General features: G+C 45.5%; 3 protein-coding genes across 3 annotated transcripts in view; 1 reads left to right on the plus strand and 2 right to left on the minus strand.

The window, feature by feature from the left end:
* The window catches only part of LOC126563935 (probable phospholipid-transporting ATPase IIA), a 415,461-nt gene that overhangs the window by 209,766 nt on the left and 181,950 nt on the right, over positions 1 to 23,745 (minus strand). The gene's annotated exons all lie outside the window — the stretch shown is intronic.
* Positions 1 to 23,745, minus strand: part of LOC126563874 (nidogen) — a 251,705-nt gene that overhangs the window by 100,453 nt on the left and 127,507 nt on the right. The gene's annotated exons all lie outside the window — the stretch shown is intronic.
* LOC126564229 (uncharacterized) lies at positions 3,867 to 22,804 on the plus strand. Its single transcript, XM_050221212.1, has 4 exons — positions 3,867 to 5,224; positions 21,743 to 21,931; positions 22,008 to 22,256; positions 22,337 to 22,804. The coding sequence occupies exons 1-4, from the start codon at positions 3,959 to 3,961 to the stop codon at positions 22,715 to 22,717; spliced, it is 2,085 nt and encodes a 694-aa protein (XP_050077169.1). The 5' UTR covers positions 3,867 to 3,958; the 3' UTR covers positions 22,718 to 22,804.

Consider the following 23,745-nt stretch of genomic DNA (forward strand, 5'->3'; position numbering starts at 1 on the left):
CCGACAAATTATGCCTGGCAGCAATATATTGTGTGTACGGAACGGGCTGCTGCGTACCGGTGAGACAATGTTTTCAGACCCGGGCAGTGTGTATAAAACAAGGCAACGAGGCTGTTGTGCTTGTTGTGTTCTTGATCAGTCATGTCGTTAATAATTTGATAGTGGATCTTGTAATGAAATGAGTGCAATATTTTATCTTGAGGGGAACAGTAAATGTGTGTGTTTGTATACATTATGACAAATTTGGTGCGTATCGCGGAATTATAAATTAATTGTACTGAGCAAAGGTAAAATAAGCACCAGTGAAGGAGGGCATTTTTTATTCTGTGGTTCTAGCCCTCATGCGTTAAATTTCGTAGATATTGGAGTTTGGAAAATTTATGTAGATTTTCACGTTCTCGCATAGAGTCGAAAGTTGAGCAAAATAAATTGTAGACCGTTTTCAGATTGTTTTTAAAATAAAGTCAGATTTCTCTCAATTGCACTCTCAAGAAAATCTAATTATGCGGTCTAATGGAGCGTTCTTTAGTCGTGTTTAATGTAACCCTTACCGCTGAGTCAACCGATTACAATATTATGTCGATGCGACATTTTAAATATGGTTTAATATGATGGATTTTAATAATTTTCATCAGGACATTTAGAGTCCTGATAATTAGACTGGTTTATGGGATGCCATTGTTGCTCAAGGTTAAATCCTATGATAGGGAGTGGTACAGTGGTAGAGGCAACAGCGACACCGGTCTTATCACGGCTGTAGATTAGACGCCCATTCGAGGACCGGCGTGACTTAGATAAGCCAGGAAGAAAAAGACGTCTTAGAGACATGGAGGACTATATTTGAATTTCCATAGGTTTGAAGTTCTAAACAAAAGGTTGTTTCCTTTGAAAAAACTAAATTTTTCAAAAAAAAAAAAAAAAAGACTCAGCATTAAGAATAAAAACAAACCTCTGTGACTAAACATGGACGAAACAAAACTTCTGTGACAAAAGTTGACTTCCCACTGCGCGTGTGGTTTCTGCGTCGGCAAAAGCGCCTCATGACTGGACCAACTTATCGAAAAAAAAACAGCATCATCACTTGTGCGGTACGATTCATTACCGACGCGGGAGTCTCGGCGAAAGGAATATTGCCGAATTTCTTCGCCGAAAGCTCTTCAAGCAACAGCAAAAAAATCCTGAACAGAACCCGTGGATCGTTGCCTTACATTCCGGTTTCTACGCCCCCCCCCCCCCCCCCCCCTCGGTCACGCAGCCCTACCGGGTGCATCAAGCCCAAGAGCATGCAGCCCGCCGTTTACTCTAAAACTGTGTTACATTCGCGCGTTCCGATGCCCTTATCCGGTATGGTGCAACCCGCTTCCCAAAACCCCGAAGGCTCAGGATGCGTGAGAAGCAGTATGGTTGCAGTTTCTGTAGTGTCGTTACGAAAGCAGAGTGTTATAGGTTGCGGCGAGATCGGCAAGAAACTGGGCAAACATCGAGAAGACGGCCGTACCACAACATAGCTGCGCCACATACCACATTCACCCGCGATGCGAAGGAACCACCCTTTTTTGGTCGCATTTGGTCAGGTTCAGGTTTATGTTGGAGAGCGTGTAGTATGTGTGTGTGAACTTTTTTTTTTTGCGCTTTGCTGCTTCGCACGCTCCTTTGGACATCGTCGGTTCAAGACGGCGGACGATCTTTTAAAGATCTCTTCGGGGTGAGTTCGTGAAGCATGGCGGCGCCGCTCCAAACGAATTATGTTGGCGAGCTTCACCAAAGCGGTCGAGAAAGAGCAAAGTTGTGGCGATGGCGTTGTGTTAGTGTTTGCGACTCCATACGAAGCACGGTATTTTCGCGAAAACCACAACAAACTTGGACGCCCATGGGCGTCTTGGGCGTCCCAAGATTTTGCAAGCCCTTCTTCTGATGTGTGTGTTTTGCTTGAAGGGCTCCCCAACGTCGCCACGTTTGTAGCATTTTAAAGTACAACAGTACAGTGTGTTTGTGAGCTTGTCGTCATCGATGTCGGCGAGCCTGGAGATGGGGAGATGCTGCCATTCAGTGTGTTCCCGGGGAGAAAGGGGAGTTGGGGGTGGAGAACCTGCTTTCGTTCTTGCTCTTGCTCTACGTCTTCTCGTCTTATAAAGCGCGCCAAGACCGGTTCCCAAATGAAGTGTACCTCCACCACCCGTCACTCTGCACTTCGCCCATTAAGGGGTGATAGACTAGAGGAAGACTTGTTGAGACCATCCCGTTCGCCACATGAGCAGCATAGACCGCGGTTGCCGGTTATGTTGCCACATACCACTGGACGCGGTTTCCAGAGCGCTCGCGCGCACGCTCTGCATGTGCGTGCGTGTGTGTGTTATGTGTTCGTTAAAATTTTGATATCTCCCCAGGGCCCCTCGAATCCTGGGCACATTTTTCGCCCGGATCGAAAGAAGTGACTCGGGACGGGAAGGTTATGTGAGGCTTTCGGCGGTACTTTCGATTCAGTTTAAATCGTAACGAACTTGTTTTTGAAGTGGTCGTGTTACCGCTTTCGGCGAGCGAGGCGTTCTGTTCTTCCATTTTGATATTGAGATTGTGAAGTTTATCGCTAGTTGCTGGAATCTACACAGCATGTATAAGCGAGCGAATGATGTCTGCAAGGTGAAGCTTGCTATTGAATTGAAACATGATCGTACCGATGTCCTCTTTCGCGTCTCCACCACTACGAATTGCTGCAGGTGGATTGGAAGTTCACAGTCAACACACCAGCCAGCCGGCCAGGAAAGCCGGCTTGCCGGCTATACATTCCCAAACTCACCACCATATTAACCCGTTCTCTTGCTTTCTTTCTGTTTCCTTTTTTTTTTTGAAAAATTTAGGCTTCTCCATTGCGCCTGCCAACGGACGTTTTCTGTTCGCGAAACTCCACGAGGATCTCGCTCTTTCTCTTCGCATCGGCAACCGCACCACGGTGGTCTCGCACGTAGAGTTAGTGATCGACAAACGATCGTCGCTGACGGACCACCGCGAAACGGTGCGCGCGCTGAACAGAATCGCGTCCAGTAAGGACCTCCCGGTCCCTGTACGGTGGTGTTCTTGGGACCCCGTGAAGGTTGTGCATGCGTTCGTTTATCTGGCTCCGGTCGACGGTGAAGTAGTGTTCTGGCTTTAGATCCCGTGGCCTGTAATACCAGTGCGGTAGGATAGCTCCGAAAGCTCTCGATGATAAGGAAGACCGCGCTGTGGCCGCCGGTTTTCCTGTAGTCGTACAGCGGACCTGCCCGATGACAATGTTTGGTGCAGTTGCAAAGAACGGTGATGCTGGTCATCGGTGCTGCTGCTGCGTGTGTTCCGATGGTGTCGCTGACGGTAAAGGTCCCGTGTGTCGTGTGTCGTGCATCGGTAGCAGCACTGCGGTGTGATATCTGAGTGTTGTGGATACCCTAAGCCATAGGAAGTGTTTGTGTGATTTGTGTGAAACCCAAACGAGGCAAAAAAGCGAGACGTAAGATAGTGCCGGCATAAAGTGGAAAATTAGTTTTCGAGAGCTCGTGTTTTTAGTGTGTCCGTTAGTTGGGAAGATATAAGGGTGCGTTCCTGGTCTGCCTAGACGGTGAAGTGGTTTTATCGGAAATTTGTGTCTGAAGATAAGCGGTACACGATCTCGTATTCAGCATTCTTGAGCTGTATAGATAGTGTGAAAGAGAGCTTTAGAGAAAGAGAGAGGGTTGTTATCGCTACTGTCTGAAGTGGTCTAGTTTTACGAGAATATTAGTCATCGAGGAAGTCTGCACGATTTCCTGGAAGAGGAAAATTAAAACGCCAGATAGAGCGAGCGTAGTGACGAGTGTTTCAGGTGTACTATCACGAAGACCCGCGCAGCAAGAACCATTAACAGGAAGGCTATAGAGCCGTTGTGACGCACCCTCCATCAAATCAACATTTTCTTGTCAGCCCACACGTTTCCTCTATCGTCGTCATGACAACGAATACAAGCAACCTGAAGCTATCTGGAAATATAATAGGTCTGACAGGCAAACAATCACAACCGCACACCCAACAGCAGCAGCAGCAGTTACAGCAGCAGCAGCAGCAGCAACAGCACCATCACCAGTTACAACAGCACCATCTTCAGCAGCAGTTGCAGAAGCATAAGCTCAAGCAAGCTCAGCAACATCTTCAACAGCAGCAGCAGCAGCAGCAGCAGCAACATCAGTCGGTGGTGACCACCTCACTATCGAACGGAGTCACACATCATCCGGGAGGTGGCGTTTTCACGTCCGCTCTCAATGGTGGTCTCGTGAAACCTTCCGGTGGACTGACCGCGGGCAGTGGAATTCCTCAGCAAACTGCAACCGGAACGGGGGTTCCGGGGCAGGCGCCAGGAAGTCATATTCCACCTCGCTATCAACCACCTCCCCATCCACCGGGCGGTATCCTTAAGAACGGGTACACTAACGGCCATCTAAAGGCGGCCTATCAGCGTCCGGAAGGTGGTGCACAAAACGGAGGCCTAGCGTACAACGGCACTAAAGGGTACGTGGGAGAGAACCTTAAGCGACCTCCAAATCCATCCCGGCTTCTTGCACCCCGGCAGCATATCCGTTTCTCGAATCTACCTCCACTAGTGAACGGTGGTCCACCGGCCGTTAGTCAAGCGACACAGCTTCAGCAACAACAACAGCAGCTTCAGCAACAACAGCAGCAGCAAATCCAAACACTTCATCATCTCCCACCAGCACCACACGCACGTCTCAGCTCGGAGTCCTCGTCCGAAGATCAGACGACAAGTTCGACGAGATCTTTGCAGGCTCATCTGGCACACGCGAAAGCGTCGGTGAACTCTGCGCAACAACCTGCCACCGTACCGAACGGCCCGTCAGCCGGTCATATCCATCAAACGACCGCGATAGTGCATCATAGTAGTCAACCCGCGAGTAGCAACGGAACCAACGGAACGAATTCTAGTGGACAGGGGCATCTGAAGCCTTCGCAACCATCACACCTGCCAACTGCAACTAGTGTGCAGCATCAGCAGCAGCAACAGCAGTCCCATCCGGTTCACACACTCCAGCATCCGGCCCAGTCACAGCAGCAATCAGCACAGCAGCAGAACCAGGAGATGTTGAAGTTTGTCCGGAAAGCGGAATCGGAAACCTCCTCTACACCGACCTCTTCGAGTGGCGGTGGTGGGGGAGGTGGAGGTGGACGCATCTCGGCGCTGGAGCAGAATCGACACTTTCAGGTGAGTTCCTAGGAACACACACATATCCGGAGACAGGTTGATTCCGGCGTAACTTAAAGTATCTCCGGTCGATGAAACGAACTTTCCTTCCGAGCAAGCAAGTCCTCGACGTTTAAAGGGGGTAAACCTGTTTTCGCAATGGCAATCGATGCTGGTGGGCAGCATTCAATCCACCATCCAAAACCGAACTCAAACGAAGGAGAAAGTTTTTGACCTTTTCCAGCATCTCTCTCTCTCTCTCTCGCTCGCTCTTCCAGCAGTAGAGATCGTTCCCTCATATTTGGAAATCGCCTTTTTTTCTGGACGCCTCGAGTAGGCGCCTCGAGGGGTGTGTTGTTGTAGCAGGTAACTGGTTCGAAAGTTGTTCCTTGCCTGTTGCCGTCGTTTATCAGTGATAAAATTTCACCCGAAAAATGTCCCCGTCGTTTTTTTTGTTGATTACATGCTCTGTATCTATTTGATGCGATTTCCCTGGAGCTTTGGGTGACTTTCGGGCCTGGGTGGCAGGTATATTCCGATCCGATTCCGCAAGTGGCGTGTGACGCATAGGTAGTTCAACTCGTTTTAAAGATCCATCCTGTGTATATGTGTGTGCGTGTAGCAAAACAGCAATAAAAAAAAAGGAAAGTTATCTCGCCACACGATCTTCATGGGCGCGATCGTCGTTGCTGTTGTCACCTGGTAGAGTGGAATCATCTAGTGTTTTGATTCTACGACTTGTTTTGCGAGCACCGAGAGCAATTTGTCAATTCGATACGGATGGGTTCCGAGCGCTAGTCACGTCCATTAGGGGTGAAACGTCCAAACAGGCAGCGTTTGCTCGCATTGTGCCGTGGTCTACGAGGCCATCACCGTAGACTTTCGCCAACGACGACACACATTGTTGCTGCGCCCTTTAGTCGCCCCGCATAGAAGCTTGATTATGATGAATGAGTTTTGCCTTCGAAGGTGCGATTAGATGGATGAGGGGCCTTGTGGAGGACCTCAACGAGACCGCAAATCGCAAATGGTAAAATGGATTACAATCAAAGGGCTGGATACTGTCAGCAGAAATTGTTCCGGCTTGTTTTTGTTGCAGAGACGTTGGGTGTTGATTGTGTGGGTTTGAATGTCTTTGGAAGACTTTGGAGAAATTTTGTAACCCAATCATATGTTTACAATGTTGCAAACTTTCCCAAAAGGATTTGATATTGGATTGGAAATCCCACAACTAGATGACATAAACACAAGCATAAGCAGCGAAAAGAAAGGGGCCCTTTATTCTCCCATTCCTTCCACGAAAAGGTCATCGCTTTCTCGCTTCTTTTAAGAAGTATCGCTTGCTGACTGGCATTTGCACGATTATTTCATTAAGACGAAAAAAATTACCCTTAATCAGCTCCTGCTTCCTTTCTACCATATTCCTCCCCTTCCTTCCAAATTCCCTTCTTCTGGTTGGGAGTCCTACCTGGGGGTTTCACCTGTTTGCCGGCAACATCGATACGTGGCATTCCGCGGAGTGCGGCGATCGCGCCCCAGCCTGTGTAATAAAAATAAATGATTCAACTTTGTAGCTGCGCACTGTGCACGGGATCGCTGCATTTGCGTTTCGTGGCGAGAGAGAGAGAGAGAAAACCGATAATTTCTTGTTGTTTTGGTGCCTTTTTTGTTGTTTGCTGATTGCTTTTTGGCTTGCGGATTCGGGCGCTTTGGGGCACATGCTGCATGTACTTACACATGCTTATTCGTGCGGGATGTTTCAGAAGGAGGGGGTAATCATAACGCTCCGTTAGGTTAATTTCAGTCGGCATTACATTATGCTGCGATTAGGGGGGAGTATTTTGTAGGTAAAGCGGGAAGGTTTCGAGTGCAAACATCGTGAGCAGCTTCTATACATTGTGGGGTTAAGATGGGGAGTTAATAAATTTTCTTATCTTCTTAAAGTAATTTCAAACACAAAGACGAGTAAGCGTAGGAAAATCTTTGTCTTAAAAAGGTTTATAATGTCTTTTAAATCATCTAAATTGGTTTTGATAGGTGGCGCATTGTGACTGGTCATAAAAAAAACCCTTTATGCTACTGTGCCAATTCTCACGGGGAATTCTGCTTTTTCTTTCACTTGAAACGCAAATAAAGGCCCTTCCCAAAAGCGTGCAAACTAAAATTATCTTTAAATCAGTAAAACACATCATTCATTCAATAAAAAAAACGGAAAAAACAACCTCCGGAAGTGAGGGAAAAGTAATAAAAATTGCCACAACCGCTAGGTAAGTTTTATACAAGAGCTGCTGTTGCTTCAGACCAGTTACAGGGCAGGTTTTTGCTTAATTCTAAAAAACATACGAAGGACCGTGAATGTATTGTGTTTCGACACAAGAAAAGTGAGAGTACGCAAGCCCGTAGAAGGTCTAATCTGGACCAATTAATCTCTTCCCCGTTTTGGGGCTGCTAATAATGAAAGCGACAGGCAATAAAAGCAAAACTCACCCCCGTGTGTGCATAAACGTACAGAAAACATATTATTTCCGGACGCTTCCGTAGTTCTTGCTTCCTGCTTCGCGGAACCTGGAAAGCACCTTGCATTGAAGAATGAACCGATGAAAATTCTCTCCCTCGCCCTCACATCTCCCCGTCCCGTCACCACATTACCACATTCATTGTGTGGAAAGTGGTCGCGTGTACCCGTACCACTTGGGGTTTGGATACGACCCGGAACCAGCTGGGTGCGCTTCAATTTAAATGCTTTTCGTTGTTCATCTGCTGCGGCTGCTAACCGGTGGATGTATCGTACACCATATAGAGAGAGAAAAAAAGACGGTACAGTCTGTTGTTTTATGACGTATGGTTCCGATTCTGGTCACTGTATGAGTAGAAAAACGGCAAAAGAAATATTCAAACCCTCTTCCCGCACAAAGAGGGTTCGTTGCTTGTGTTGAAGTCTTTCGTACAAAAATCCGTCGGTGCGAATTGGCTCCATCTGTTTCGGGTGTTTCTTCGGCTTTTTCCTCCCGTTTGCTTGCTCTTGCTCGTGCAACGTGTTAACCGGTGGTCAGTTTGGAAGCCTTTAATGAAATTTCAATTACTCGTTTCGGTGGCATCTCAACCTTCCCATCGCGGTCTAATTGCATCTGACTGCTGTAAGGCTTCACTTTTCGTGTGTTTTTTTTTCCCTTAAGTTTGCGTGTGTGTGTGTGTGTGTTTATATCCAACACGGCTAAAGCCAACTTCACGGTCAGCTTCATCCCAAAAACCGGCCCGGATTCGGATCGGATTGCATGCTCATTGCCCTGTCCGTGTTTCTCAAGCTCATTCCCAAGACAAACCTTCGAACTTTTGCTAGCGAGATTAAGTAGTTTTGCTGTGTGTGGTTTTTTTTCTTTCGTTGCTTCGTTGTTTGTGAGTTTTGTCAGTTTTTCCACCAATCGGCTGGCACACAGTCACCCTCAGCATTCCACTTCGCACCCGTTTATTAGCAATTGCGGAAAAACGAAAAATTCCGGTGCGCCGCAATCCGGTTAGTCTAATGATTGCCTTCGCGTTTCACGCACACTCGACCCGGCTGGCCAGTTCCTTGGGATGGGAACTTTTGAGCGTCGTTCGGTTGAGTGTTTTTGCTTCTCTTATTTTGTCCACTGCTGAATGGTTCCTTTCGAAAAATGTGTGTGCGTGTGTGCAGGCTCAGCTTTGGGCCTGCGGCAGAAGGGTGGAAACGGATGCCTGCAGCCTCGATAAATCTGAGCATTATCTTAATTTTTGTCCGCCGTCGTTGCCTGACCGAGGTTTTGTACGGGTTTGACCAAGCATAATGACCAAAATTATGACGCACCGAAAGAGATTTTTTTCTGCTGCTTTTCCACCAGAAATGGTGTTCAGAAGATCGGTTCGAAACACATTCACGTGGCCAATTTTGGGCGTGTGAGTGTTTGGTGAATTGTGTCGCTTCCTCTAGGAGTATAGGCCTTGGTCGCAAAATTAGCTAGACTCTGTGCTGTGAGTGTTCCTTTCCTTTCGAGCGGAATGTAGGGTGAGGTTCGTTTGGTAGAAAATTACCATTATTCGGTTTTGTGTCTCCAAACAGGTAGACTGGGCTGTTTGTGATATTTTACTCAAATACAGAACGAAAACCTGACAAATTAATAAACAAAACCTTAAAACATGCTAAATAAAAAACGGCTCAGCTAAGGCACATACAAGCACTTATGTCAGACGTGTTGTGGGTAGTGGTAGCAAAAACAAAACCAAGCAAAAGTCATAACAACAACATCTTTAATTGCATTAACACAACATGCAATTGCAAACGGGCGTTTGAGGTTGCTCTCTTTTTTTATATCTGCACGTTACTGCCGTTTGTTTCGTTTCTCAGCACTTTTTGCGCATTTTGTGACTCGTCTGGCAAATCACGCCATACGCAAATAAAAACATTGTTTACGCATGCTGCTGTTACTGTTGCTCCAGCAATTTCGTAATTTTAACAGGGGCGGTTAAATAAACGATACCGAGCATGGTAAGAATTGTGCTTGGTGTGAGCCATTGTTGCTGTGAGCGAGTGCGTCTTTATAATGCTGGGAACAGTGTCCCACGCACATAAAACACGATGGGTCACAAATGGCCAACGAAATCGGTGTGGCGTACTTGTGTGATACTGAGGAAAGACTCTAGACTCTCTACAACGGCTCGGATGAGATTTAGCATGGGCAGGCATAAATTAGCATGTCGGGGAGTTGTTTTTTTTTCGGTAAGCCAATTTGAATGAAAATTGGGTGTAACACGCAAGCCTTTGCACAGCATTTAGCAACGTTTCTCTGTTTGTTTGACTGGGTTGGTGTTTGTTTCGCACAAATATTTCGAAAGTAATAGAAGAGTAGCGCTGAGACAGCAGGGATTAACGCACGTGATTAGACAAATATTTACCATGTGGACATATTTGTTGTCGAATATGCCTTAATAAGGATGATGTGTACAAGATTTAACGGCATTTGTGATAGACATAGATTTTTTTGAATTTATACTATGGCTTTAAGTTACAGTGTTACCAACTTCCTCCAAGAGCTTCTCCACTTAGAGAAGATCAGTCATTGAGTTTTCGTTTTAAAACCATCGCTTTTAGTTTCCAGTTATTTGTTCTAAGAATTGCACATACTGACCTTCACATATGTTGGAAGAATTTGTTATGAAAATTCTGTAGTACTTCACTAGATCTGTAGCAGATGACTTGTAGTCTTGCTGCTTTGCTAAATAACCAAGTAGACAGATAAACATAAATTGCTATTAAGATTTTTTACTAAAAGAGTAAAAGCTTATGCATGAAACAGTAAGATTATTCTGGTAAGATAAGTTTGGAGTGTGTCTAGTCTCTTCAATCTATTCTAATTGTAATGCTCAACATGTTTTATAAATACTCCCAAACCGATAGTGTCAGCAGCTCTGTCTCCGTTAAGCGACTGTTTATTACTCGTCCAATCAATTTATGAACAGGAAATCGAATTAAACACCCACGCAACCTCCGTTCTAGCACCGTGGTTGTGTAGCGGGAAAACGAAATGGAGATCATTTCATAATCTGCCTGCTTCGTGGCTAGAGAACACAACAGCACAGCACACACCCTTATTTTTTGTGTTCCACTCTCAGTATCCCTCATCTCCAGCAAGTCAAGATTGGATCGTTAATCAGCATAAGTGTAACGATCGCCCACGGATTCTCTAGTTGCCGAATTTATGCCTGTGTTGAGGTCTAGGGTCTCTCCCTCTTGTGTAAGTTGTTTTCTTCTATTTGACGACAATAATCACATCCACAGCTTGTACGGTGGATGATTGAGTTGGGTCTCCGCTTTTGAAGGATTGATCGTGAGGCTGGCTGTTGATTAGCGCTGTAAGCGTTACGGCTTTTACATCCAGCATTTGAAACACACGCATGATTGGGCGAGGTTGAGTCATGTCGTAAAGCCCTAACGAACCAAAGCTCAACACACACTCGCCACCAACCGGGCAACCAACGCAAATACTAGGCGCGCACGCGCTTGGGTTGGGCGTCGAGAGCTAGTCGTCGTGGTCGTCGTCGTCAAAGCGAGCATCATACATTCCAGTTCACTCGCTCGGTCGGTTGAAGTTATGAAAGCAAACAGGAAACCAGCAGGGAAACTACAAATTCGCACAAAAGGGCACACCACCGTTTCTGCGAACTCGACACGCCTCCTCGGCGCAACTCGGCCGGACGTGTGTGAGGATCAATTTACGATCGGTGTGTATGCATGCATTATGCACATTTGCGTGACATTTCACCCACTTTGTTTGGCTGGGAAGCCGCGCGGTAAACAAAACATAATTCATTCAGCAGATCATTCCCATCGCCCAAAAATCGTCAAACCGTGTCGGGCCGGACGCAACCGACCGAAAAGTGGTGCAGTTTTACGCTCATGGGTGGTAGACCTGGTCGGTGGCCGGCCCACCGTTCTGTGGGAAGTTGCTTGATTCTGAAAAGTTTGGAGGCGTTCTCGGTGGGTTTTCTGTGTTTTTTCAAGGCTCTCTGCTCTGTACATACGGTGAAAGTGCAATGAGGAATGAGGTCGCTGTATGGAAGAAAAGGAAGGATGTAGGGTGTGGTACAGTGCAATTGCAAAAAGACTTTTGCAATCTAGAACGAGATCTCTGTTAGAGTATTATAGAGCAACAGGCTTTATAATTATACCCTCTGCCATGCCCAGTTTGCCGGTAGTAGAACAACCAGCCAAGGGAAAGTGAGGACCCAACAACTTCCCGCAATTATTACAAATGTATTCAAATCACGTCATCAGCATGAGAATCAGACATGGTCCAAGGGAACTTTATATTCAACCAGCTTTTATCGTGCTTAGCTCGTGTCTCATTTTCTCCCAGGAACTTCATGTGAAATATTCTTAGATATCTCTTCATACCACCACCCAGTGAAGAAGAAATGGAAAGTGATTTCTTCTCTCTGTCTCTGCCAACGATTAATTTATGAATACGAAATTGCAAAGGTTCCTTAGGGAGTTTGTAACGAAGGGTCATCCGAGAAGGAAAGACATAAAACTAAAGCCAATAATTACATACTCACTTGAGCCACTGCATGTTATGTGCAATTGCCCGCAGTACGATGAAGACTGGTGAAAGATTTTACGATCACCTCGCTTCCCCCGAAGGCGACTGGCGGAATTGAGCTGTGCGCTGGAAGTAGATCGCTTTATGGATGTCATTTCGCTTGTCAGTAACTCGAAACGAGCAGAGTAATTTTATTGGTGACGTATTTATGACTCCTTTTTCATACGGCTCGGCCTAAGTCATTAGAGTGTAGAGCAATCACTTATTGTTAAAGCAGATCTTGTAACGCGTGTTGTAAAATTGTACAAACAACCGGTGTATTAAAACGAGCGCACGGCGTAAAAGGGGATAGCGTTACGTAAGGAAAGTGAGAAATGGGCAATAAAATGTGCAGTTTAAAGCCTCGGTACACGTGCAGAAGAAAACTGAACTGTGCCGGTTCGGTTCAATAAACTTTTTTCTTATGAGCAGGCAAACTTTGCGAACTGCGAACTTCAATTTCGCAACAGGTTTGCTCGGAACGAGACGTCGAAATATCGGTGACCTGTTTCACCGGGCACCGCAGGTGTCTTTCGTTTCGCCCAGGGACGGGTGCTGGACAGGTGAAGAATTCTTTCTGCCTGCACTGTTGTTCGCATTCCGCGGAGCGCATGGAAGCGCTCCCTGGCAGATGATGATCGATCAGTGAGCAACATACATAGTCGGCAAACATCGTCAGGGTCAGTCAGGAGGGGCCCTTTACGATCGATCTTGTTTTTTGTGTGTTGTTGTCCGCTTTCCGCTCACAGACCGACACGCTTACTCACACACCCTGGTCATACATATTCTGCTTCTGGACAGCTGAAGGCACTCACCGTAGTCAGCGTATTGAGATGAGGGCAAATATTGACCACGGTACGGTGTTGCACTGCTGCCAGCACCAATCAAAACTCCAACTTCAACAATGTGTTCATTCATCGGTTCGCACTGACGTTTGGTTAATAACTGGTGTGTTTGTTGCTAGCTTCGGTAACAAGTTGGTAGTTTGTTGTGCAATTCCGGCTTAACGTCAAGCGTCAAATAGAGTGCATTGGCAAAGGGTCTTAGCTCCCTTCATGTTACGTGGAGGGAGAAGATTGATTAAGTGATTTTAACAGTGCTCTTTTCCGTTTGCTGATGTCCGGAAGAGATGATCAGTGCGTGGTGTTCACTTCCGATCCGAAATCGATCGATAATTGGTTACGGTTCCGTGTCTTAGACAACTCGTCTCGAGGAGAAGAAGAAGATTTTGGGAACCATTTAGCTGTGCTGCACAGTGAAATTGCACACCCATGCATTGCGAAAATGGGAAACCCCAAGCGTGTGACTTAAACGGTTACAGTTTTGGACTTGTTGGGGAAGATTACCATCATCAAACTCATCATCATTATTAGTGTCCATTATTCAATGAAGCTACAGAGAGACCGAGTGCGGGAGAACTGGTGAGGGAGGCATTCAAATGTGGAAGATTTTTTCAAAGGCGTTGAAATGTTCGCTCCGGTTCACTCTAATGACAGGTCGGTCTCATTAAAGCAAGTGACGACTTCACTTCCAAACAAGTTTTTGGAGCAAGGAAAATCACGCTACAAAGTTACCTCAGTAAAGCTGAGCTACATCTTTCACGCTTTACTCGTACTGTCGTGTTGGTACCCTTTTATCATCATTATCCGGTGACTCTTTTTTTGAAATTGTTTTAATCCTTGCTTGTCGTTTTTTTCTTCCTCCAAAGGCATTAGAGTCCTCTGTAAGTATAACAAATTGTCCTGAACGCTTTGAACGTTCGCTGAACAAAAAAAAAAAAAAAAAACATGATTAATGGGTGGTGAGCACGGGCACCGACAAATCGGGGCATGGATAAGCGAAAGAAGATCAGTTTTTAAAAATGACCCACATGTGTCCACAAAGGCCTATAGTATAGAAAGAGGGAATCATGCTTCTTCACACACTGTTGGGCGCACGAAATGGATGAGCATGCAACATGAGTTTCGGATATTGGGAAGCCGTTCGCCAAACTGTGTGTACAGCGCATGTGATGCTGCGTCTGCTGGACGTCTTCAAATTTCAGTTCCCATGACCCAACATCCCACGTCCCATGGTCCCATGCCAGAAGAAGACGGGAGGCCCCAAAGATTGAAGCGACCAAAAGCCTGCTGAAGTCCAAAGGTTCGAAGGAAGAAACCAGCGTGTGCAGGAGGCGGCGTGCTGCAAAACATGTGTAACCGTTCGTTCCATGCATGTGCATGTGTATACATGGGAGACAGAACGCTAGGAGAGTGTGTGGAATTCCAACTCGAGCTCGGTCTCTGAAGCCGGACGCTGCCAAGTGCCGCCGGCCGTCAACCGGACGCATTCGTTATTAGAAGCCAACTTCCTCGGCTTCTACGCTCGTACACTTAATTAACTGACACCATCACCAACTGCAAAACGGGGTCTTGGCTGCAGCAAAAACGGGTCGTGTGGGTACTTCCGGAAGCGCACCGGGTGGCTACCGGGTGGAGAGTTCGATTGGATTTATGAGACCGCAACACACACACCGCATCAGCGCAACATTCGCCCGCTGATTGATTCGCCTGAGAAACAAAGGCAAACTGGATTCCAGCCCAGGAATCGGTCACGGATGGTGATGATGATGATGGGAGGCATCAAGTTTCTGGTGAGTGTGTGTGTGTGCCCAGTGGACACCGTTGGACGACTTTTAATCTCTTCATCTTCATGATGGAGGACACCACCGTGTTGGGGTGTTTATGACGGGTTTTGGAGAGCTAATCAGTGGTTACGGAGCGCACACACCTAACCAGAAGCCAAGTCAAGCGTGCTGTGAAGTGGGTCAAGCGGTGGGGAGTTGTGGATATTGGAATTCGTTGCGGTATTGGAGGTGGGGGAGTTCTTTTAAGCAGGATCACCAACGCTGCAGGATGTTATTAAGCTGCGTGGATGATATGTTTATAAGATTGGGCTGTGATTATTGTGGCTTGCGCGGAGGGTGAAAGAGATTCGTTAGGAAAAATCCGTCTTTGGAAAATGAGAGAGAGAGAGAGAGAGAGGGAGAGAGAGAGAGAGAGAGAGTCATTAAAGGGAAAGAAGCTATCGCGATAGACTACTCGAAGGAAGATATGTTGGTGAGTGTCGCGAGATGTCTTCATTCCGTAACTGATGCTAGTTGATTGCTACCACAGGTATGAAGTCTCAATCACAGAAGTGTCAGAATTTTGTAAAACATCACGAAGATGGATTTTTCGACGCATGTTTTCAAGATCTGTACGAGAGTTGTTTATCAACGACAACCACACATCACATCTGTGTACATTATCCACCAGTAAGAAGCTCGTGCTCATAAACCGGTTGAACAAAAAAAGGGATAGGATAAATAAAGCACCTATAAATAGAATGTACAATCAAACTAATGACCCAATTTCGACACTCGGAGCATGATGATGCTCCGATCTGAGTCTGTACCATTTCGCTTGCCACTTGAGAATAAAGTCTACCACAGTTCCAGGGCATCCTGGCTGCCTGCCTGCCTGGTTGTGTGGAGTAATCTGAGCAAGAAAAAGATAATCATCAATTCCAACCATCCAACCACTCATCTTCGAAACGCTTTAGCCGGAAAGATGCAGCACGGGTCGATACAAGAGAAGCAAAAAAGAAGAGTACGCCCCTATCAAGGGAGACCGATTCTGTTTGATCTTGCCACCGTGTTTGAGACGCTCTGATCGGATTCCAGATCTTCGATAAACATGTCAATTTTCTATCTTCGACAAAGCTCAAAGTGTCTCGCGCATCTCAAACGATCGCGATCCTTCGGGATGTTTACACATGATACACATGATAATTGAGCCGGGGATCGTCGAAGGGTTCCTTCAGGCGCACAAACCTGGACATATGGTTCGAATTAAACCCGAGGCAACATGGGAAACGAGGTGTGAAAAGTCATTTGTGTTCAGCGAGCAGCTGTTACGAGTGAAGAAATTGTGAACGGTTTCGGTTGTAAAGCGTGTCGCACGGGATCTCCCGCGCGAGGATGTCTCGCGTGGTAAACAAAACTCGACTACCCGGCCGCCGGACGGGGTCCGGCAGTGAAAATAGGTTACGCGTTTGTTTATTTGCCCTGTCTCTACTATGCCCGGTGCTGTCACGTGTGCCTGTGCCCTCGGTATGCTCTCCAAACGGCATTCCAGGCGATTTGAAATAAAAATTTCTAAACACTTGTGTTTACTGTGTGTTGTTTTGTCCTCCTTTCAGCCATCATTTGCAAGAAGAGACACATGCGCTTGCCGCAACAACGAAAAAGATGAGGGAAATAATTTCCTAGAGAAAAGAGAAATAAAGCTAGAATAAATAGATGGAAGCGGGAAGGTTTGTTGAAGTTGAAGGGCGAAAAAACGATGACAAGATGCGAGTGATTGATTGAAGCCGGGAAACCAACAAATGAAAGAGTGAGAAATGAAAGTACAAACCTGGGGTGAAGCGAGTGGCACACAGGAATTGATGAGATGGTAATCAAACAGGGCTAAAACGTGCGGCAAAAGAGAATGGAGTTTTTTTGTTGTTGGAGGAAAGAACTAAACCCTACAGAACAGTTAGACAATCGTGGGGACTCCCTTTTGTACGGGGAGTCTCGTAGTTTTATGTTTACTTGCGCAAGTGGAACATTAGCAGCAGTAAATCGAAAACACTTTTCACCTTTTTCTCCTGCAGTTTGAGGCTGTTTCATTGTTGGGTTGGTGGTTGCTGTTGACCTAAAGAACGCGGAACGTCACCAGTTTCTGGCACCAGAAACTCCTCACGAAGAGCCGAACCACCGAAAGATCAATTCAGTTTCGATCGATTCGTGCCGAAGTTGCCAGCAATTAACGAATTATAATTTACAATCGTTCCATAAATCGCTCATAAACGCTTGCCCCTTAGCTCTGCTGCCTAGCAGGGTTGGGTGGGTGAGCATTTTAGCTGGGAGCCAGTGTTCCAACCAGCATCAGGATTGGAAAATGATGGGTGGGGTTTGTAACATTTCTGCCGGCAAAGTGTGAACTCGATCATTAGCTGCGTTCGGTGCGCCCAGTTACCCAACCGAGTAACGCACCGTTCGTGACAACCGTGTTGTGTGCGACGGCATTATTTCTGGCATTTAGCTGGAAAGTGTGTCTCCGGATAGGAAGGTTAGAGCTTATGATCGAGACGGAGTATAAAACGAAAACCAGGCTTGAACAAATACCGCACCAACAGGGGCAATAGAAATTAATTTCAATTGATGCAGCATTCTGGTGAGGATTGGCGCTGACCTACCAAGTCGGTGAATGTCGGTGGGGTAGATTTTCCTATTCCATCTGTGCTTTGCAAATGGTGAGTGGCGAGAAAATTGGATTCCTTGGCGTAATGCAAAGTGGGAATAGAAAAAAAAAAAAATTGGGTGCAGCAACAAATAGCACTGGCAAAAAGATTTACCTTTTTCTTCCGATCAGTGGTTGATCGTGGTGTGGATTGATTGAGTCTTGGTGGTGGTCAGTGGTGGTCATAAATGCAGAACCATGTTTTAATTTATTTTCTATTAGCTTTCTATACATTGTTGAAGTCTCTTAGCTTCAGTAACCATTCTTTATGATTTGATTATATAATTCAAATCTGTATTTTTTTATTGTTCTGATACTACTTTGGCGGTATTGTGGGTAATACTAAATTGATAAAGATTTATTATTAAGAAGAATATTGTAGCCAGCTTTAAAGTTTTGCTTAAGTTTTATGAAACTATGAAAGCCGAATCTGAAGCATTTCCTGGATGAAGTGTAATATTGACTATCAATAAGGACCATCGATTTTGTATTCGTTCAAAACAGACTTGATTTTTGGATGGTTTATTGTATGTAATTTTTATTTAAAGAAAAGCAAAGAGTTCTCTAATTACATTCATTAATGGAAAGCCACTGGCTGGCCGGTGGCTCGAACAGCGAAAAGCAATTTAATTCAATCACTCACGGGTTTCCTTTCTAGCGATGATGGCATACAAGGGCTCGGCGAACAAACCCGCCAACAAAGCAAGAAAGTAGCAAATCGAAACCAAAAAAAAAGGAAGGTTTATACAAAAGTGAGCGGATCGTATGATTGGGTTAAGCTTTGCATCCCATGTCTTTTCTTTGGCTTGATCGAAGTGAAAATTGCAACAAAACAGAAGAAAATCGGAAGATTTTCTTAAGAATGAATATGTTTTGAGGTAAGGAACGAACCATGCACTCATTCTTGAATGGGAAAAGGTGAGATAAATCTGTTACTTCCTGCTGCTTTTTCCTGACGAACGGTGGAAAACGGTATCGAGCTCTCCCCTATGCAAAGGGGGGAATGGCTTGTTCTGCAGTTGTTTGCATCTTGTTGCCCAACGTCGAAAGGAAGTAACATTTTATTTACCGTTTTCATAAATCGCACCTCGCGATCGATCTGCTTTTCTTCATCCCGTCTGCATCCCGTTGTAAGTTCCTCTCGTAAGGGGTCGAGACATTTGGTAAGGCATTAGCAAGGGGGAGGGGACGGTTTGGGGGAAGCTAGGGCAATTAAAGCGAAATTCCCGAGCGCTTGGAGCGAAAATTATTGCTGCACTTTTGCTTCCATTTTAGTTCACCCCGAGCCGAGTTTTGAAGCCAATCCTCATTTTGTGCCCGTACAGGGATTCTTTTGCGCGGAAATTACTCCATTCGTGAGCACTAAAACCTGATTGCTGGAGCTCGAGAGGAGCTCAGTGCAGGTGAATGTTGAATGAAATGCAAGCCGGTCGAATGCCGCCAAGGCGCGATCAGGGTGCTTTGGGGTTGAGATTTGCGCAGAAAATTAATTCCACTCATTCTTGCCATTCCCCGGAGTTCCGCTGGGATATGTGTTAGTGGTCGGATCGGATTCGCTTATGCTGATGGTGAGTTTTGCGGTGCTTGTTGTGTCGGCACAAGAAGCGCAAGAACAATCCGAAGAATTGGATCACATTTTTCCCAGCTCATTTGATCGGGGAGTGTTTGGTTGCTTGTTTTTTAATCGTACTGTGAGAACTGCCGATCGAATAGAGTGTTATTTGGGTAATTATTAACTTGTTAGATGGAGACATTTATAAAGGTATGAATGCTTACATCTGATCGGTAGAATTTGTAAAGAAGAGACATGATTATTAGAAATTCTCAAGGTTTAAATTAACATCCTAATTAAAAATCTACTAAAGATTTATTATCTTCTTAAGCAGTAAAGGGGATTTAATCCCGACAGGTGTGCATGTGTGCATCGCTCTACGAAAGGAGCTCATTTTTCAGGGCCATTTAATAACCAACAAACTGACTAACCTACCCCCCCCCCCCCCCCCCCCCCCCCCGTCTTCGTTTAAGCAGCATTTTCGGGTCGCAGGAGCTTCGGTTCAGTGGGTTTGAGAACGGATTTTATATGGTCGAGTTGACCGTGTACACATGTTTGCATTATTTAAGACGCCTTCCGAACGCCGATGGTCGCTGCTAAAGCGTGTAAGCGATTTGTTAGCGACCGATGTGGTTTTGGTCGATCATTAGTAGTTTATTACTGCTTTTTAATTATGAAATTAAAAAAAAAGAAACGAAATAGCTTTATGACGGTGACAGAGCGATAAAGTTTTCTCAAGGATGGATGTCATTTTATTACATAGTTGGAAATGAAATTATCGTAAAGAGGGAAATTTATTTTTCAAGGGGAATGTTGAATATTGTGTTGTGTATTTTACAACTTGCAGAGTAACAGTAATTTTATGATGTTTATTTTAAAGATTTTTTATTCAAATTTAATTATCTGCTGTTTGTGTACGCGGCTCGAGTACATTTGTGTTGCTGATTAATTCACATAATTTTTGTGTTTCGTTATTAAATAGTAACGAAGTTTTCTGATAGAACAGTGGAATCGAGGAGCATAATTCTTGTTGGAAATTTTTTAAGCTTCAGAGCGCTTTCATAGCATGTTATCAAGGGTTTGGACTAACGCGTTTGGACTAATGTTATCAAGGGTTTGGACTAAATCTGAACTCAACACTTGAAAAATAATTGTTACTCTTTGCTGTTAAAGATCATCTATCTGGAGTTGCTGGAGAAAACTGCCAAATTTCAATAAATCCACACAAAGTTATCCTCTGAGATAGGAATGTGTACACTCTTCTACGGCTTTCTCTCAACAAATAAAAATCTTTCACGGAATAAACTTTACCATCTAAACTGCCGCCTTTATTCATCGTTTGCCCCTTTCGTCGTGGTCTACCATATTTGTTCCTACTTTTTCATATTTCCCCATGCAAACCCCGATCAAACATCATATTCCTCCCACTCCCAGACCGAGAGCGAGAAAGGTCAACAGCCGGAAAATGATCGGGCCCCGGTGGCTGGAATCTGCATGTGCGGGAATTCGGATCTTCTTCCCTGGAGGCGCAAATCCGGAAGAAAGCATCTTTTGCCGACAAATCTCCATACATGCGCGTATGTGTGTGTTTGTGGAGCTTGTGGAGAAGTTTTTCCTCCCGTACGGCAGACGAAACTTATGCTCAGATGCTATAGTGTTCCTCATCTTCTCTTCCTACGGCATGTGTTACTTGGGGAGGCAAATTTTCCTAATTGGAAAGCACACGATTTTCCATAAGCATTTGTGTCTATCCGTGTGTGCTTGTGTTGGATTTGTCGGCAAGAATGATGGATCATGATGCGCACATTCAAGCAGAGAAGATGGCCACGATCATGACCACTTACACGCTCGTCCAAGCTTGCTTTTTTTTCGATCGTATCATGTGTCTCTCCCGTAATGTCTCAGTACTTTCCCCAAAAAAAAAAAACGAGGCCCTCACAGGGTATGTTTTATCGCCACCGTGGTATGCGACTCGAGTGGTTGATAGTTGGGAAAGCTAGCGCCCACCACACGAGAAGACCTAGCCATAAGTGTCCATAAAAAGAAGCAAGAGCTAGCGAGAAAGAGATTCCATCATTATCACCCCAAAAAGCAAGAAGCAAAAGCGCTTTTGAATTGCCGCTAGCCGTACAGGGTGTATCAGACATTACCGAGATCGTGCTGAAGGGTACAGAATGAAATGTAAATTAGTCGCACACCGTACGTGACTTTTCACGACACGACACCGTTTGCATTCTTTCGCGCGAAGGTAGGCTACCAGTTCGCCCAACACCCCCAACGGGTGATGAACGTTTGCGTATCATCATCACGCAAACGTGACGCACTGGTTAGATTGGGAAGATTTTCGGTCCGCGAGGACCGGATGAGCCTGCTGTGTTGTCTGTTGTAATGTAGCTCACTTCGAGCTCGCTGTAGATAGTGTGTGAGTGTTTTTTTTTTCTGGGTGAGGTAAAATGTTTGGCTTCGTTTGTCTCCCTTTATTGAAGTAGGTTAAGTCCACCTTTTTTTGGAGGGAAGGGTCTCATGCAAAATTTTCAAGTCATTTGGAAACCTTTTAACAAGGCGATCTTTCTTTTTAAACAAATAGAACCTACTGGCCGAACTGCGAGCACTGAAAGAGGCTAATCAGCGGTTAAGTGACGACAATCAGGAGTTGCGTGATCTTTGCTGTTTCTTGGACGATGATCGACAGAAGGGACGCAAGCTGGCAAGGGAGTGGCAACGGTTTGGACGGTACACGGCGAGCGTAATGCGACAGGAGGTCTCCGCTTATCAGGTATGTGCAAGATGTCCGACAAAAAGTCCGACCGCAGGTCCGGAGATACTGACAAAGTATTTTTTTTTGGTGACAGACAAAACTGAGACAGCTGGATGACAAGCAGCAGGAATTGATCCGGGACAATTTGGAGTTGAAAGAGCTTTGTCTGTATCTGGACGAGGAACGGAACAACACAGGTGGTCGTACGGCAGCCGTTTGCTCTAGCTGTGGTAACTCGTCGACGAATGCCGTCCCCCTTCGAGACGACGGGGATGGCAGCAGTTCCAGTACGAATGCGGACGAAAACCTGCACAACATAGGACAGTTTGGACGAAATGGAATGGTGAGTTGGAAGGCCCGGTTTCGATCGCCGAATAACTTTGGAGAAGATTTCTAAGGCTTCTTTTACCCTTACCTCCGTAGGACCTCAACATGCGATCAACTTTAAGCGACCAGACACTGCAATACGTTCGAGCGCTCGAGACAAGGATACGGCAGCTAGAGGAAGAACGAGCGGTAGTCCTCAACAATAGCTCAACAACGACCGCTTCCACCACGAACGGCGGTGGACAGGTGCAGGTGACAACTTCTTCCTCCAACGATCCCATATCCGGCCGCCCCGAGGCTGTCGTCCGAGCTCTGCAGGTACTGGAGGTACGCGAACAGTTAGAACGCGAACGAATCGGTAACACACCGCCCGATCAGCTGGACGACGGCGAGAAGGCACTGGTACGAGAGATGTGCAATGTGGTGTGGCGCAAGCTGGAGGACGCTCCCAATACCGGTATCGATCAGCACGTCTAGGGATAACATTCTGCTCCTGTTCAACCTCCGAGGCTTACTTTAGACGGCGCGTACTCCTCATTTCAAATAGGACGATGTACAAATTATTCATAAGAACGTTAGACAAGGCAGACAGGCAATTCTGGGAGTCGGAACATGAGGAAAGGCAAATGAAGAAAGGGCATGTCGATTCAGTAAAGGTAACACGGTGAGGTGCTTGTTTTTGTTCGAGAGCGATCTTGCGCATAAGGCAAAATCTACTCTCTTCACACACCATGACACAACATAATGTGATGGAAACGGTTATCAAGCATTGTTGGTATTCGTTAACATCCTTTGATCCTTGCGCTCTCTTCTCCGCTCTGTTCCTCATTCCGCTGTATGTGCGTGTATGTGTGTGTCTGGAACCACGTCTGCCGGTGGACAAGGTGTACAAGCTTTAGTTGTTAGATATTTATCAAAGATTGTATCCAAGCGGTACGTCTTTTTATGTACACCTAAGCCACACAGCTTATCAGGCTATCGATGTTTAGGGTCTATGATGTGTAAGGGATGTGTAAAAAAAAAGGCGTGTACGAGTGTTTGAATGTTTGTGTCTGTGTAAAACTGCATGTATGTTATCTGGTTAATGTGTTTTTAAAGTGATTTTAAACTTCATTTTACACATATTCGGTTTTCGTCTGTTGAGAAACAGGCACAAGCGAAAAATGAAATGAAATGTACAGAGAATACAAACCTGGCGTAGAAGGTGTTAAGGACGAATCTGGAATGATCAAAACTATACGATTATGATTTCTTTGTTAGTGTTGTTTTATGTATGCTTCTCTCAGTGTGCAGGTTTATACATACGTACATATTTGTATTTTTTGATTATCGTATGATTATGAATATTATTTTATTATCATTATTAAACGCTTACACTGTTATGGAATAAAATTACAAAACGAAATCGTATTCTTCTTTTTTTTTTGCGTATCACCGGTCCGTCTCGATATTTTGGTACTGGAAACCAAAACTCGTCTGGACTGTCTCTCAAGGACGCAAATCCT

Source organism: Anopheles maculipalpis, chromosome 3RL (genome assembly GCF_943734695.1).
Source record: "Anopheles maculipalpis chromosome 3RL, idAnoMacuDA_375_x, whole genome shotgun sequence".
Classification (NCBI taxonomy): Eukaryota; Metazoa; Arthropoda; class Insecta; order Diptera; family Culicidae; genus Anopheles; species Anopheles maculipalpis.

Excerpts from the sequence above, each read along its gene's own strand:
- LOC126564229 (XM_050221212.1), top strand. The coding sequence starts at position 3,959 with ATGACAACGAATACAAGCAACCTGAAGCTATCTGGAAATATAATAGGT. Across the intron at positions 5,225-21,742 it reads AGCAGAATCGACACTTTCAG|AACCTACTGGCCGAACTGCG; the intron begins GTGAGTTCCTAG and ends TTAAACAAATAG. Across the intron at positions 22,257-22,336 it reads AGTTTGGACGAAATGGAATG|GACCTCAACATGCGATCAAC; the intron begins GTGAGTTGGAAG and ends TTACCTCCGTAG.